Source organism: Triturus cristatus, chromosome 10, assembly GCF_964204655.1.
Source record: "Triturus cristatus chromosome 10, aTriCri1.1, whole genome shotgun sequence".
Taxonomy (NCBI): domain Eukaryota; kingdom Metazoa; phylum Chordata; class Amphibia; order Caudata; family Salamandridae; genus Triturus; species Triturus cristatus.
This window is the reverse complement of record NC_140593.1, coordinates 157,084,391-157,099,754: the sequence shown is the minus strand read 5'-3', so window position 1 is coordinate 157,099,754 and position 15,364 is coordinate 157,084,391. Positions and strand designations below refer to the sequence as shown.

At 42.5% G+C, this 15,364-nt stretch overlaps 1 protein-coding gene across 4 annotated transcripts in view; it reads right to left on the bottom strand.

Moving 5' to 3' along the window:
- Nucleotides 1–15,364, bottom strand: part of KLF8 (KLF transcription factor 8) — a 763,154-nt gene that overhangs the window by 421,377 nt on the left and 326,413 nt on the right. For all 4 annotated transcript variants that reach the window (XM_085630698.1, XM_085630697.1, XM_085630699.1 and 1 more), the window contains one exon: nucleotides 3,602–3,667. In XM_085630698.1, coding sequence (XP_085486824.1) covers nucleotides 3,602–3,622 — 21 coding nt within the window. In that variant the 5' untranslated portion in view covers nucleotides 3,623–3,667. The remainder of the gene's footprint in view (nucleotides 1–3,601; nucleotides 3,668–15,364) is intronic.

Below are 15,364 nucleotides of genomic sequence, written 5' to 3'. Positions count from 1 at the left end.
TTCATTAGAGCTCAAATCTCTAGAGAATTGGTGGTAGGCAGAACTGTGAGGGACTCTAATTGGGCAAAAGGGTGAACACCGCGAGTGGATGAAAAGTCAAAGAATCCATGTTGGCCATAAATGTGCTGAACTAGAAGTAAGGGAAAATACGGAACTCAAGTTGAACCGAATTTTAAAGTGATGCTTGACGCTCCTTACTGTGGAAGATATTGGTATTAATCAGATTTATATCTAAGATATATGCTGAAGCCATTGTTAGTGAATTCATGACCAGAGGTGTAGAGATGGGATATGATCAGCACTGTGTAGGGGAAAACGAAAGATGAGCATACATTTGGGGGATACTAAATAATATAGCAAGCTCAATAATCTGCCCTGTTCAGAAGGTGCTGTGGTGAAACGCCTGTATCCTCCTTGTAGCCTTAACAATGTGACTGGGCAACTTCATGCCATTTGATACATTTTCCAGGCGCAAAAGCCACAATTTCTCACTCGAAAGCGGAAAACAAAGTCCATCTAATTGTGACCACTATGGAGGATCGTGCACATCTATAAAAAGAAATAGTCTGCCTTTAGTCGCCTTAAAATTTTGTGTGGACCACTGCCTTAACTCAAGCTTTAACTAAAAGCACCTCTCCAAGCTCATGTATGAAATGTTTTTAACCCCTATCCAATGTAGACCACTTCTATAGCCCAGATGTTTACAGAGAGGCTCATATTGCAGCCAATTTTAGGACAGACTAGAGACAGCGATGTCCCAGGGCTGATAGAACAGCAAACAAGCATTTGAAGTGCAACAGGTCTCGCATTTACGCAAGTTTAAGCTTTTGCCATTGTAAACGACAATGCCCTTGTATTTATGTTTTAAAAACGAAAACAAAAATAAAAAGCATTGTTATTTACAATGTCAATAGCTCAAACTTGCGTAAATGCAAGACCTATTGCAGTGAAAATGCTTGTTTTACTCTGGCCCTGATTGTCAATCTGCCCTACTCATAGTTGAACATGTCATAGGACTTTTAATGGGACCATTGTGGGATGAACCATAGAAGTCTTGAGCTGGTGGGATGGCTCAGTGAGCTGAACACTCACCTTTTACACAATGTGTTGCTCTAGAGATCCTGGTAAGGCAGGGTGAGCCTTCATCCTTCTGAGGTATGGTAATTGAGTAGCACAGAATCAGTAATAGTGACGTTCTTTATGTAAAGCACAAAGAAACAACAGAGCAGAAATCACGTTATTACTTATATTACTATTATCAATCAGAATCACAATTTAAAGTAGTTTTTTGGTGGCACCAGGTCTGCGACAGTTGACGTTTGAATTAGGAGGTCCAAAACGCCTCTATTTCTTCCAAATAAACACAAATCCTCTTTAAGGACCATAAGAAATAAACAACACCTGAATCCCGAGAAGGCTATTTTCAGGCTCTGTATACTTCTCTTGGGTCAGGTGGGAAATTAAGACTTTTTCCTCGTAAACAAGCTGCGTGATCTTGTGCACATTATTTTACAGTGTTGATAGCATTCGGAAATGGGCTAACGTTAGAATTAAGAGCTGTTACTCATCCATAAGGCTATGGGGGAAAAATTATTTTATGTAGTTTAGCAGGAAACTTACCCTAATGCGTGCCTTTATCAATAAATGTATGTATTTTTAAGATTTTGTGTTTTTTCCAAATGGTGCAAAGAAAGACCAGGTTAAAAGCAAGAGGGTTTGAACTCCACTGTTTTATGTCTGTGAAAATACACGTGGTGGTGGTGAAAATCTCGCGCATCCTGGGTCCCGGGTAGTGAGTCCGGGAGAGGCTGTCAGTCCACGTCCTTGGTTAATCATTCCGGCTTCAGCCAAGGACACGTTTTGGGACGGAAGCCAATACCGAGGGCCACCTGGGGCTATACTCGTGGGTCACATGAAAGGGATTTCAATAAATACTCTTTCATTTTAGGCAAATGGCCCCACTGGGGTTCCACGATACATTTGCTTCAATTAATTCTCGAGGCCACCCTCTCGGAGGCGGTGGGGGGAGGGGTTACGCCTCATCATAAGGTAGAGGTGATGTAGTAAGAATTTTTTTTTTGCCCTTAATCAGTGCCTAGTGCCTCACCAGTTCGTCCGGGACTCCCAAGCAGAAAGGAATCATCAGCCCTTCACCAGACCTCGTCGGGATCATAACGGGGAGCAGTTTGGGAGGTGCAAGCGTATACCGGCCGCCCAAAGCAAATCTGTATAAATCATGCCATTTATGAACCTCCCAAGCGCAAATAAAATAATTATTTTATAGAGAAAGGCTGCACCGATGGCCCCGCTTGTCGGGGGAGACAAGTTCCAAACTAAAAAGCACATTATCTCCCATAAAGCCCCTGCAACCAAGTAAAAGAGTAAACAAATAGAAAACAAGCGCGTGTCTGCCTTGTATAGTTGCAGCGCGAGGTGGGAGCGTGTGAGCGCTCTGTGGGAGCGTGTGAGGCAGAGAGGAGACGCCATGCGCGTGCACATCGCCTGTCCGTGCGCGCACATGGTTTGTCTCCCTTTGCGCACTAAACCGACATCAATAGTCTCGCCAAGGCGAAGCAGCGCATGCGCTGCGTTTGCTAGGCGAGACCTAAAAACAGCATACAGAGACTATAGAGGGGGATTTGACTGTTGATTTGGTGAGGAGGACCAAAAAATAGTCCATAATCACATTATAGGGTTTAGATGTCTATGTGCAACCACAGCGGGCCTACAGCAGCAACAGCTAGCACCGCAACCGGGACCTCAGAAGCAGCAGCAGCCAGCAGCGCAAGGGACCGCAGCAGCAACCACAGCTATAACCACCTCTGGGCCACAGCAGTGACTATAGCGGTCACCTTGAGGGCGACAACATGGGCAACGGGCACCAGCGAGGAACATCAGTCTGCAAAGTTGTAACAGCAGCAAGGACACCGCAGCAACAAAAACTGACACGGGGGCAGGAACCCCAGCAGCAGCAAGATCTGCCACAATACTAGGAACCACAGCAGCTTTATGCACCGGCAAGCAGTTATAACAAAAGCGACCATAACTGTAACCACCAAGAAAAATAAAAAAGTCATGAGTGCAATCATTGAATTATTCAGCGGCTGATCATTTCTAGGGGCTGCATTCCAGTCCATCGTTTTGTCCACCCTCGCTACTCTGAACTAACTGCACTTTCTTTATAGTTCTGAGCAGATCACTCTCACACACCAGCTACAAAAGATGAAAGTCCCTCTCATATTTTGAAACAAATGTGACGTGTTGCTCTTTGAAGTGAAAAACAAACATGAATAAAACTTGACTGCCAACCAAGAAAACAAACACTACCATCACACCAGTTGCATCATAGTTTATTTTACAACATTGCCCTTTAAATGCCTGAAATGCAGAACTCTTTCATGTGGCCACCAACAAGAGAAGTATGTGTCTTAGATCAAGAAAAACTGCACAATTTCTATCACCCACAGAAAGCTCCACACAATAATGGCATGAGTGTTTTTTCTCAAAAATAAATACAGCAGAGTGCACGATGCTAATAGGTTAATCGCGAACATCAGGAGTCCTTCTGACAGCAGCGCAGCACTACATTTTGGTAACTCACCATCTCCCTCCCTTTGTTCATTCTGAATCTTTAGTTCTTGTTCATCTTCAAGTCATTGCTTCGGTCCTGAAAATAAATAAATAAATAAATAAATAAAATTACTTTAATAAACCAGATTAAATTATGAAGTCTTCACTGTCCATTATTTAGTCCCTATCACGTTTTACGTTGACTGTAATAGATATTTTTTATTTTGTTTATTACATGTAAATATCTATAATTTTTAACAAATTGAAATTCAATGCACACTTTTTTTTGTTTTAAAAAAACACCATATTTTCTATACTATCAGGGAGAGACGCAATAATCTGAGCAGGAATAACATCAAAAATTAAATACACCGTACATATGTTAAATTATGTAACTTTTGGTTATGACGAAAAAAACAAAAGTCACACCTAAAAAGCGAAATGCAAACCTTTTATTAGTTGTAGAAACGTATTCCACTAAGAAGATAGCTGTGTGTGCCCTTCCACGCAGTCCCAATGGCTGTCAATTAGCATTAGCCATAGGTAGCAGCTACTCCCCCCTCACTAGTCATGGGTGCCCAGCACTACCCTGCTACTCCTGGGCTCAGTGGTCATGGAGGCTGCATCAGGAAGAGGAAGTGAATAACTCTGCTTTCATTCAATAGTTTCCACTTTTGCCGTTCCACTGGCCCAGGGTTCTCCAAAGTCAGTCCTGGAGAGCCGGATCCATACCAGATTTTTAAGATAACTACATTTATCTAAATGGGGATATGCTAAAAATCTGGCATGGATCCGGCCCTCCAAGATCGACTTTGGAGAACCCTGCGCTAGCCAGTCAGGAGGGCATTGAAAGACCAGGGGGAACATGTGGTGAGGTCATAAGAATGAAAGGGTTTGTGTTGTCACTTATGCCAACCCAGGCATTTTCGCAACTACACACCTATGACTCCTTGAAGCCTCTCTGTTTGCCGCCGACCATCACCTACAATGCTAGCAACCCTTCCCTACTTCAGTTATCACCTGATCAGTCCTTGACTGATTCTCATCTTTCCTCTCTCAATGATCATGGCCTGCTTCCTGGTCCTTGCACTTAACCGGCACTCCTCAAAACTCTGAGGGCCCTCAGGACATTATCCTGGTTCTTCTACTCTCCCTCTATCCCTTGGTGACAACATCGCCTCCTGTGGCTATTCCCACCGCTTCTGATGATGCCCAAATAGTTTCCTCATTTGCACCACTGTTCCTCTCCCACCGCCTTGAACCTCTGTGCCACAGGAAAGCATCCCGCTCTGCCAGGCTTAACTCATCCAAAACTGAAAACCTCTTCCCCAGCTTCCCCCACACCCACCAACCTAACCTAATCCTTTGCTTTCCAGACACACTAACTTCGTTTCCCTCTGCCACAAACCTCTGCATCCTCCAACTCCGCATTCTTCTGAGGTTGTTCATATCCACCATCGCACCAAAGACAGGTTTCAAACACTAAACATGAAAAATCCACCCTTTCATCAGTTTGGAAACTGCCAAGGCCTTAACCACTCTACTAGTGAATAAAATCAACTCTTGTTAGGTCTACCACTCTGCTCCTTTTACCCGCTAGACACATTCACTAACTTTCCCATCTGTAGCCTCGCCAACCTACCCAAACACTGACCTCCCATCACCACAATGGGTGACTGTCTACCAATACATCGTCCCTAAAACTTTACCTGCTACGTCCACCAGCCCCCTACGCACTCCAATTCATATACTCCATGCCACCTTCACGCCACCCTGTATAGCATTCAGTCTCCAGCCCTTCAAAATGAAGGTACCCGTTTACTGGAGCCCACTTAGAGGAAGCTCCTTGCTCCATGAGCTGTTGTCCGGAATATGGAGCACGAAATGTCATCCTACCATAATATTGTACATAAAATATCGATGAACCAAGAGATCGAGGAGTCAAGTGCATATATACACACAGGTACAGATTTACTGTTCTTAACTCCACATCTGCGTACCTTGTAGATATCAGAAAGGCACAGACATGAGGAGTAAAACCTATTCTTATCTATGTGCCCTCACCTTGTTGATATTTTGTCCTCCATATTTTGGCTACAATATTATGGTAGGCCCAGTGCTTAATTTGAGCGGGCGGTTGTAGGTGGGGCCTACCAGCACTTTTTTTTTAGGGACCAGGACTTATTTTTAATCATCAGAGTCTGACATGTAAAAAGAGAGAGAGAGAAATGCAGAAAAAGGAGGAAAGGAAGAGAATGATGGAAAACAGGGACAAAGGTCGAAAGCAGGGAGGAAAAAGAAACTGCAAGAGTAAGATCCAGAGGCAGGGTGTTTCTGATGATGGATTAAAGAGGCCTGAGGTAGAATTAAGACTACGCAGCCTTGGTCCTTAGCAACCCCAACATCGGCGAGCAGCTTAGAAAAATATAGGTACTAGCATTTATTCTTTTACAAAAGAAGGACTAGGTAGGATGATATTTCCTTTTCCAAATTCTGTACCTCCATGTCTCCAAATGTGGAAGTTCACCCTCAAAGCAACCCTTCAAAAACCAGCTACAGTCTCCAACAAACTGCTTGCCAAGCTATCCTTTGAAACAAACCTCCCTTGTTCTCAACCCCTAAAACGGCAAGACGTACAATTGGAAATAATTGTCACAGAGATGTACGTAGGTCGCGTGTTAAACTTATCCATTCAAATTAACTGACCAAAACGAAGGATTGACATTGATTCACTATGTAAATCTTGTAGAGAGGCTTGTGCTGCACAATAAATCAACTAATACAAAATGCACACACAAATCAGCAGGGGGCGGAAGACAATGGGATTTCCCGCAGAATTCCTTCAGAAGGATGGGTTTTCCAATTTGAAGAAATTGTAGGCCAAGAGAGCTTGATGCAGAAGATAAGTTCCAAGTGCAAGATGAATATTTAGTAACAGCATCTTTAAGGCCACCTGATGATGCCATATTCATCAAGGACTCAGTCCCCATCATGCATTCTGGTACTTGTGGTTTTGAATCCAATCAATGAAACAGTTGCTCAGATTCAAATTCCTCAATAAAAAAAAGATAGGAGAAGAGGCGTATGGCAAAACAGGAACAGTTTTGTTTAATTAAACAATGCGTCTGGGAGAACAGTTACAGGCTCAAGGTCAAAGGACTGTCTCGATTTACATAGGGTTTGCATTAGTCTTTTATACATTTTTACATCAAGCCATAAACGTATCCGGCGCACCATATATAGTGAGGAATGTTGGTTGCTGGCTTACGGTCATAAGTGAATGGTCAGCTGTTATTACAGGTGGGTCTCGACTTTGCGTGGACAGTGTGGCCAGTGGAGAATGTGTTCAGAGATCTGGCGTAAGGAGCGTGTGACTATTACGTGCGCTAGGTCCTGATTGGCTATGTGTTCCTAACTCATGTGGCTTCTGACTTTATGGATTTTTTCGAAGCATGCGTCCCCTCTCAGGACAAGTGTACTTTATTGGGGGCAATCTCCCATTACCATTGTGATGTCGCTGCACCTATCTGTGGGACTGATCGAGAGTTGCCTGCCCGCGTGTTTGCCCGTCAGCTATGCACTCTCCCACCTGTGGCCTCTGTGGCCTATCAATCAGTGACCTCTGGCCTTGGTCTCAGGGCCTGCCTGGCTACATACTTGCATGTCGAGATAGATGTCGAGTTTGAGACGGGTGTTTCTATTAATAAGGATAATAGTTTATTTTTTTCAATAAACGCATCAATAGCCATATTTATAAAACCCACTATACTAAACTACCAAACCATAGTGCCATAGAGTCGGAAACCCCTGGCCTGAAGCATTTGAACCATGATGATGTGGAGCCATCAGCTCAAGTTAAGATTTTGCTTAAACTGACCTTTGACCTCCTGGAACCTAAAGAAATAAAGAAAGCTGTTGTAATAAAGAGATATTCCATCATAACCCCACTAACGGGGTAATGTTAGTGTGAATCCTGAAAAAAACACTCAGTTTACAAATAAGGTGAATTCGATCTTGTACAACAAGGTAAGGGATGGCCACATTTGTAGTTCGTGCAGACAAACTATATGTAGCGCCTTGAAAGATATAGCGAGAAACCTGAGCGATAATAAATGGAATCTGCCCACCAATCCCCATGCGCTGAAGATGATGACATCAGGTGTGAAGGCTCGTGATATTTAAAGAAGGAGAAAGGAAGGTGGGGACTACAAGATATTTCTAGAGCGTTGAGTGGATGAAGGAAGCACGCGGCTTCTGTAATATATTAAACCTGGGCTATGCCGCCTCTGTACCGAAACTAGCCACCATCCTCAACTAGCTGCGTCACAGACATGCAGTAATGATGAATGCAAGTCAAACAGGCCTCACGGCCCTGGGAAGGGCGTTTCCTGCCACTGGAGATTCTGTACTGAAAAGGGCGTAGTGGGCGCCATGAGCGACGCCTGCATGAAGTGTGTGGCTGGAGGGAGAACGAGCGACCATCAGAAGCTGGCGTGCGCCGGTGAATAAAAGGTGCGCAAAACCGGAAGTGCTGGTGTACACAGCACGTGGCAAAGTAGAGTTCATTGAAACAAGCACGGTGTAGATCGGCCCCCAACGGCTCTTGTCAGTCTTAAACAATGTTTGTTTTTTGTTCTGAACTAGGTTTTTAATGTAGTAAAAACACCAATCAGGTGCCATACATAACAAGCATTGGCATAGCCAATAGGTCTCGCTTTCTGGACCTTATAATTATTTAGTTATGCAGCACAATATCCTTTGTGCAACAACAATCGTTGAATGGCTAAACATTTATAAGGTCCCCAAGGCGAGACCTATTGGCAATGCCAATGGTTTTTTTTTTTGGGGGGGGGGGGCATAAATAACAGGACGGTGAAGGTTAGTTAGTTAGAGTGAGTGAGAGAGTCAGTAAGTGAGAGAGAGTTAGTTAGTGAGAGTTAGTGTTTTAGTGAGAGTGAGAGAGTAAGTTAGTGAGAGTGAGAGTCACTGAGAGAGTGATAGAGCTAGTTAGTGAGAGTGAGAGAGGCATTTAGTTACTGAGAGTTTGAGAGTTAGTGAGAGTGTCAGTTAGTGAGAGTGAGAGAGTTAGTGAGAGTCAGTTAGTGAGAGTGAGTGAGAGAGTGAGTTAGTTATTGAGTGAAAGAGAGTGAGTTGGTGGGATAGTAAGTTAGTGAGAGTGAATAAGTGTTTTAGCGAGAGTGAGTTTTTCAGCGAGTGATTTTGTTTTTTAGCGAGTTAGTATTTTTTTTCTGCATGAGTCAGTTAGTGACAGAGTTAGTTAGAGAGCGTTATTGAGAGAGTTATTGAGAGTGAGTAAGTGATAGAGTCAGTCAGTGATAGAGAGTTAGTTAGTAAGTAAGTGAGAGAGAGTGAATTAGTGAGAGATAGTTAATGATTTATTGTGAGTGAGTTAGTTATTGAGTTTGTTTTGGAGAGTTAGTTAGTGAGAGATTGTGAGAGTTAGTTAGTGAGAGAGTCTATTAGTGAGAATGAGTGAGCCAGTTAGTAATTGAGAGTGAGTTAGTTAGTGAGCGAGAGAGAGTGGGTGATTTTGTAAGTGAGAGGCTGTTACTGTGAGTGAGAGTGAGTTAGTGTGAGTGAGTCATTCAGTTAGTGAGAGTGAGTGAGTGAGTTACTGAGAAAGTGTGAGAGTTATTTAGTGAGAGAGAGCGGGAGAGTTAGTTAATAAGTGAGAGAGAGTTAGTTAGTGAGAGAGAGTGGAAGATTTAGTTAGTGAGTGAGAGAGTGATTGAGAGTGAGTCAGTGAGAGTGAGTCAGTGACAGATGAGTGAGAGTGAGTTAGAGAGAGTGAGTTAGAGTCTATTAGTGGGAGTGAGTTAGTTAGTGAGAGAGTAAGTGAGTGATAGAGTGTGGGAGAGTTAGTGAGAGTTTGTAAGTGAGTTTGTTAGTGAGAGTGAGTGAGTTAGTGATAGTGAGTAAGAGAGAGTGAGTAAGAGAGAGTGAGTTAGAGAGAGTAACAGAGAGTGAGTTAGAGAGAGTGTGTTAGAGAGACTGAGTCAGTGAGAGTGTGTTAATAAGTGTGTGTTAGTGAGAGTGATTGAGTTAGTGAGTGAGAGTGGGAGTGTCAGTGAGTGTGAGTGAGTCAGTGAGTGTGAGAGTCAGTTATTGAGAGAGAGTGGCAGAGTGATTGAGTCAGTGAGTGTTATTGAGAGTGTGTTAGTGATAGTGTGTGAGTGAGTCTGTTATTGAGAATGAGTGAGTGAGTGAGTTACTTAGTGAGAGAGAGTGGGAGAGTTAGTTAGTGAGACAGAGTGGGAGAGTTAGTTCGTGAGGAAGAGTGGGAGAGTTAGTTAGTGAGAAAGAGTGGGAGAGTTAGTTAGTGAGAAAGAGTGGGAGAGTTAGTGAGAGAGTGGGAGAGTTAGTGAGAGAGTGGGAGACTTATTTAGTTATTGAGAGTGAGAGAGTTTGTTAGTGAGAGTGAGTGAGTTAGTTAGTGAGAGAGTGGTATAGTTAGTCAGTGAGAGAGAGTGGGAGAGTAAGTTAGTGAGAGAGAGTGGGAGAGTTAGTGGGAGAGTTATTTAGTGAGAGAGTGGGAGAGCGAGTTAGTTATTGAGAGAGAGTGGAATAGTTAGTTAGTGAGAGAGTGAGTGAGCCAGTTAGTTAGTGATAGAGAGTGGTAGAGTTAGTGACTGAGACAGACTAGGAGAGTTAGTGAAATAGAGTGGGAGAGATAGTTACTCAGTGAGAGAGAGTTGATGAGTTATGTAGTTAGTGAGTGAGAGAGAGTGAGTCAGTAAGTGAGAGAGAGTGTGAGATTTAGTTAGTGAGACAAAGTGGGAGAGTTAGTTAGTGAGACAGATCCGGAGAGTTAGTTAGTAAGAGAGAGTTGTAGAGTTAGTTAGTTAGTGAGAGAGTTTGTTAGTGAGAGTTTGTCAGTGAGAGTGAGTCAGTGAGTCAGTGAGAGAGTGATATAGTTAGTGAGAGTGAGTGATTTAGTAAGTGATAGAGAGTGGCTGAGTCAGTTAGTGAGAGAGAGTGAGTCTGTTAGTCAGAGTTTGTTAGTGAGAGTTCGTTAGTGAGAGTTTGTTAGTGAGAGAGAGTAAGTGAGAGTGAGTTAGTTAGAGCGAGTCAGTGAGAGTCAGTCAGTGAGTTAGTAAGTCAGTTAGTGAGAGAGTCTGTCAGTGAGAGTTTGTTAGTGAGAGTTAGTGAGTCAGTTAGTTAGTTAGTCAGTGAGAGAGAGTGGGTGGTGGCACTGAGTGATGGTGTTGTGGTGTTGAGTGATGCTGTGGTAGCATTGAGTCAGCTAGAGATGGAAGATAGTTATTGAGAGACCTAGTTAGTTAGCGATAGAGTGTGATATTTATTTAGGTAGTATTTGAGAGTAAGTTAGAGAGATGTATTTTGTTTTATATAGATGAAGATAGAATTAGTGATGTAGTTATTGAGTGAGCAAGATAGTGCGATAGTTATTGAGGTAGTGAGACTCCATCTCCCAGTTTCCCTGTGACACCACGGCTTGACATGCTCCGACACTGGAAACGACACAACCGATTCAAACCGATTCAAACAGACCACCGTGCTGAAGCCGGTCACAGACATGTCATGAATTATGTAATATGTGACATCATCAGCAGTGCATTGCGTGTGCGTGAGTTATAGTTAGCAGAACTAACTATAACGGAGGAATTTCTATGGTTTTGTACGAGTGAAATGTCAGGCTAACTATAACACCCTTGAAACCTATGTTTTTTTAGTGAATTTCAAAGTTTTTTTAAATGCTAATTTCTAACTATAACGTCTCTGAAACCTATGGTTTTTTCAGTGAAAAAAAAAAAAATATATATATATATATATATATATATATATATATATATAGTTTTGGAGCTAAAGTGAAATGCCCAGCCAGTCGGGTTGGGGCTCGTCAACGGGCGCCACCGTTATATCTTGCACAGAAGTTCTCCCCACAGTTCCAATAGGAAAGAAGGCGAGCCACACCGAGGAAGAGGCAGAGGAGGCGCAACCAGAGCACGAAAAGAAGACAACGCAGAAGAAAAGAGCAAGCTAGTCAGTATGGGAACACGCGGACAACTGGCGAAGAAACAAACATGAACAATACGACCTCACTTACGGTAATGAACCTCTCTAAGAGGGTTTTAATGGAGATTGATGAAAATGTTCTAGCTTTGGGTTTATCCTTTTGTCCAGATTGTCCTCTTGATTACGCACAAATACGCATTGATTTTTATAAATTTGTCAGAAAGCTTAAGTTGTGTAAAATCCACACTGCACGCAGGAAAATTCAGCAACCTGATCCTATCCCAATGACACCAAATACGAACATTATTGAACACGCATCTCTTGATACCAATGACCTAGAAATTCTAAACACTATGCATGATCTAGCTAATGAAGACCTGAGCATATCATATCCTACTCTCACTATCAGTAGTCCGTCCAACTTAGGTGACACACGAATTGAGAGAGAGATAGACACAGATCTAGCCCTTGACCCCAACCAATCTACAAGAACGAGTTTTAGAGCCAGTTCCAAATACATCCCACAAATACCGAGAGACAATATCGATGTCTTTCAAGATGCTGTGATTTGTGATTTAAATAAACTAACACTGACATACACACGCAGGAGAAACATCACCAAAGAACAGTGGGATGCTATAATTTCCTTACAGAAGGATGACAACATTGTGATCAAGCCGTCCGACAAGGGGGGAAATGTGATAATCATGGACAGGGAATTTTATGTCAAAGAAGCCAGCAGACAACTTTCGAATAGTACTTGTTATGAGAGGATAGACAAGAGTTACCTTGATAAACTACAGGATAGATATCATGTCATGATTGACAAATGGGCTCAGGAGGAGCTCATCAGTTGGGATGAGAAAAAGTTCCTCACGAACACCACACCAACTACACCCACTTTCTATCTCTTGCCCAAGGTACACAAGGACCCCCAGGGCGTCCCATTGTCTCCTCTAAAAATAGTCTATTTGAAAATACTTCCATCTATATTGATTATTTCCTGTTCCCCTTCGTCAGAGATCTAAGCTCCTACGTCAAGGACACCAAGGACTTCCTACAAAAACTTGAGAACTTGCATTGGGGTCCAAATTGTTGGATGGTGTGCCTTGACGTAGAGAGTTTGTACACCAGCATTCGTCATCCTGACGGCATAAGAGCCTGTCAGGACTTTCTTAAAACCAGAAGTGTACACCTGCTTGGCCACACACAGATGATCCTCCAAATGATTGAAATGTGCCTCACTGAGAATGTTTTTATGTTCAATGGCAGTTGGTACAAACAAACGAAGGGTACTTCGATGGGCACTTGCTTCGCTCTCAGCTACGCGAATCTCACTGTGGGCTGGTGGGAGAAGCAAGTGCTCTGGAGCGAGGACCTGGACAGATGGACTAAAAACATTAATCTCTGGCTCAGGTACATCGACAATATTTTTTTCTTCATTTGGGAAGGTATGGAAAGTGATCTGTTTTTGTTTTACAATGCTCTGAATGACAATTGTATGAACTTGAGGTTTACTATGGCACACAGCCAACAGACTGTAAATTTTCTAGATATTAAACTGAACATCATCAACAACACCCTAGCCACAACCCTCTTTAGGAAAGAAACATCTGGGAACAGCATTTTGCACGCCACTAGCTGCCACATGCCTAGTTTTAGGTGGAGTCTCCCTTACGGAGAACTACCCAGAGCAAAACGCAATTGCAGCACAGAGGAGGCTTACCTAAATACGAAAAAGGATATGCTGACCAGATTTAGAGAGAGGATATACTGATAAAATGCTTGACAAGGGGGTACGAAAAGCAGATAACATCAACAGAACTGAGGCCCTTTTCAAAACAACGAGAGCACAGAAAACCACTCCTACTGACATGACACCACTTAGATTTATCACTACCTTTTCCACCCAGGCAGATCTATTGAAAAATATTCTGAGGAAAAGGTGTGATATCCTTACACAGGATACCCTATTGTCAGCCAGGATTGGACCTAATCCATCCTTCTCGTACAGGAAGAATCCATCCCTGAAAGATCTACTGGTTAATAGCCATTTCAAACCTAAGAAAGGGACCTGGCTGGAACAGGGTAAGGGCTTTAAGCGATGCAGAAAATGCAAAGCATGTAGTCATTCTGATGATGTCAAAGAGGTCACCCTGCAGAAGACAGGGAAACTGTGGAGGATTCCAAAATTGATCCACTGTAACACTGACTATACTGTTTATGCCATCACCTGTCCCTCCAGTCAAGAAACGCATCCTGGAACACTGGCGGGCAATCACTAACCAAGTTCTAAGTTACAGCACTGCCAGACATTTCAGGGAATACCATTCCAGTGACTGGACTAAAGCAAAGTTTTTTGCGCTTGACAGTGTTCCCAAATATCCTAGAGGTGGCAACAGAATACAGTCCCTCAGGAGCCTAGAATCTCGCTTCATATTACAGACAGGCATTTTTTTAGCCAGGCTTGGCCCTTTTTGAAACCAGTTGTTTTTATCTTCTATGATATTGATTTTATCTTCACTTTGCACATAATGGACAATCGTGTTATGTTTTCTTTTTTTCTCATGTCTGGTATGTCACGTTTGATAGACCATGCGTAAACCCGAGCCATATATGCTTTATCCTGAGTATTGATGCTTTATGATCGTTATAATGTCATAATACATGTAAAGCACTAATGTAATATTATTCTTTTCTGTTTTTGCAGCTTGGGGGCTCACGGATAGACCAGTTCGCTACAAACAGTCACGGATATGACGTATTGGTAAAGTTCCTGTTATGCGCACATCCCTCACTGGATTAATATGCACAGATGCAAATATAAGGGTACTCTGCCTTCACCTTGCACCTTTAGTTTGTACATATGGATACATAGCACCATCTATGACAAATTTATTGGGATACTAGACCCTTTACACGTCAGTATTTTGTGTGATACGTAGGTCTACCGCGTAGGAATACTCCCCGCTTGCAAAACTTTATTCATCATGCACTGACAAACGATTAAATTTATCAAGAAATTTGCTACAAATGATTGTTAACAAGCAATGACTCAATACCTTACGGGTTTTGTTTGAATTATTGTATGGTTGTTCCAGCTATGAATCATTTGAACTGCTGATACCTTGGGTTGTGACTACTACAGTTTGATAACTCGCGACAAAAAAGTAAAGTTTTGTTTAATGCCACGATTTTCTAAGTCTGTCTTCACTGTCACTTTGTGCACGCCGCGACGTGCTTAACACGTATTTGTATTATATACTTCCTGGTTTACTGAAGAGGTCATGTGACCAAGGCTGCTTGACAGCCGAAACGCGTCTTCTGCCCCCTCGTGTGAATAAACCTATAATTTTGCAGCAAGATCGGTGTGGCTCGCCTTCTTTCCTATTGGAACTGTGGGGAGAACGTCTGTGCAATTATATATATATATATATATATATATATATATATAATGTTTACTTATGGGCAATGTAGGGAAACAAAAAAAAAATATTCCACTTCAACTTATGCCCTTACCTCCACTCTATGACTCACTCAAAACCTCTCCGACTGCTATAAACTCACAAACACCCTTTCCAAACTCTTCCCTCCTTTATCCAATGTATCCACCTAACAGGAACACATGTCCACCATTCTCAGGAACAACTCACATCTGCCTTTTACTAATCCGCTTCAATGAATTCATCACTATCAAAACAGTACATTAAATGCATGAGATCTAAATGAGCACTAAATTCATACACTTAACACAACTAATCCACAAGGAAGCAATGCCCTTTTTTATCTAATCTAC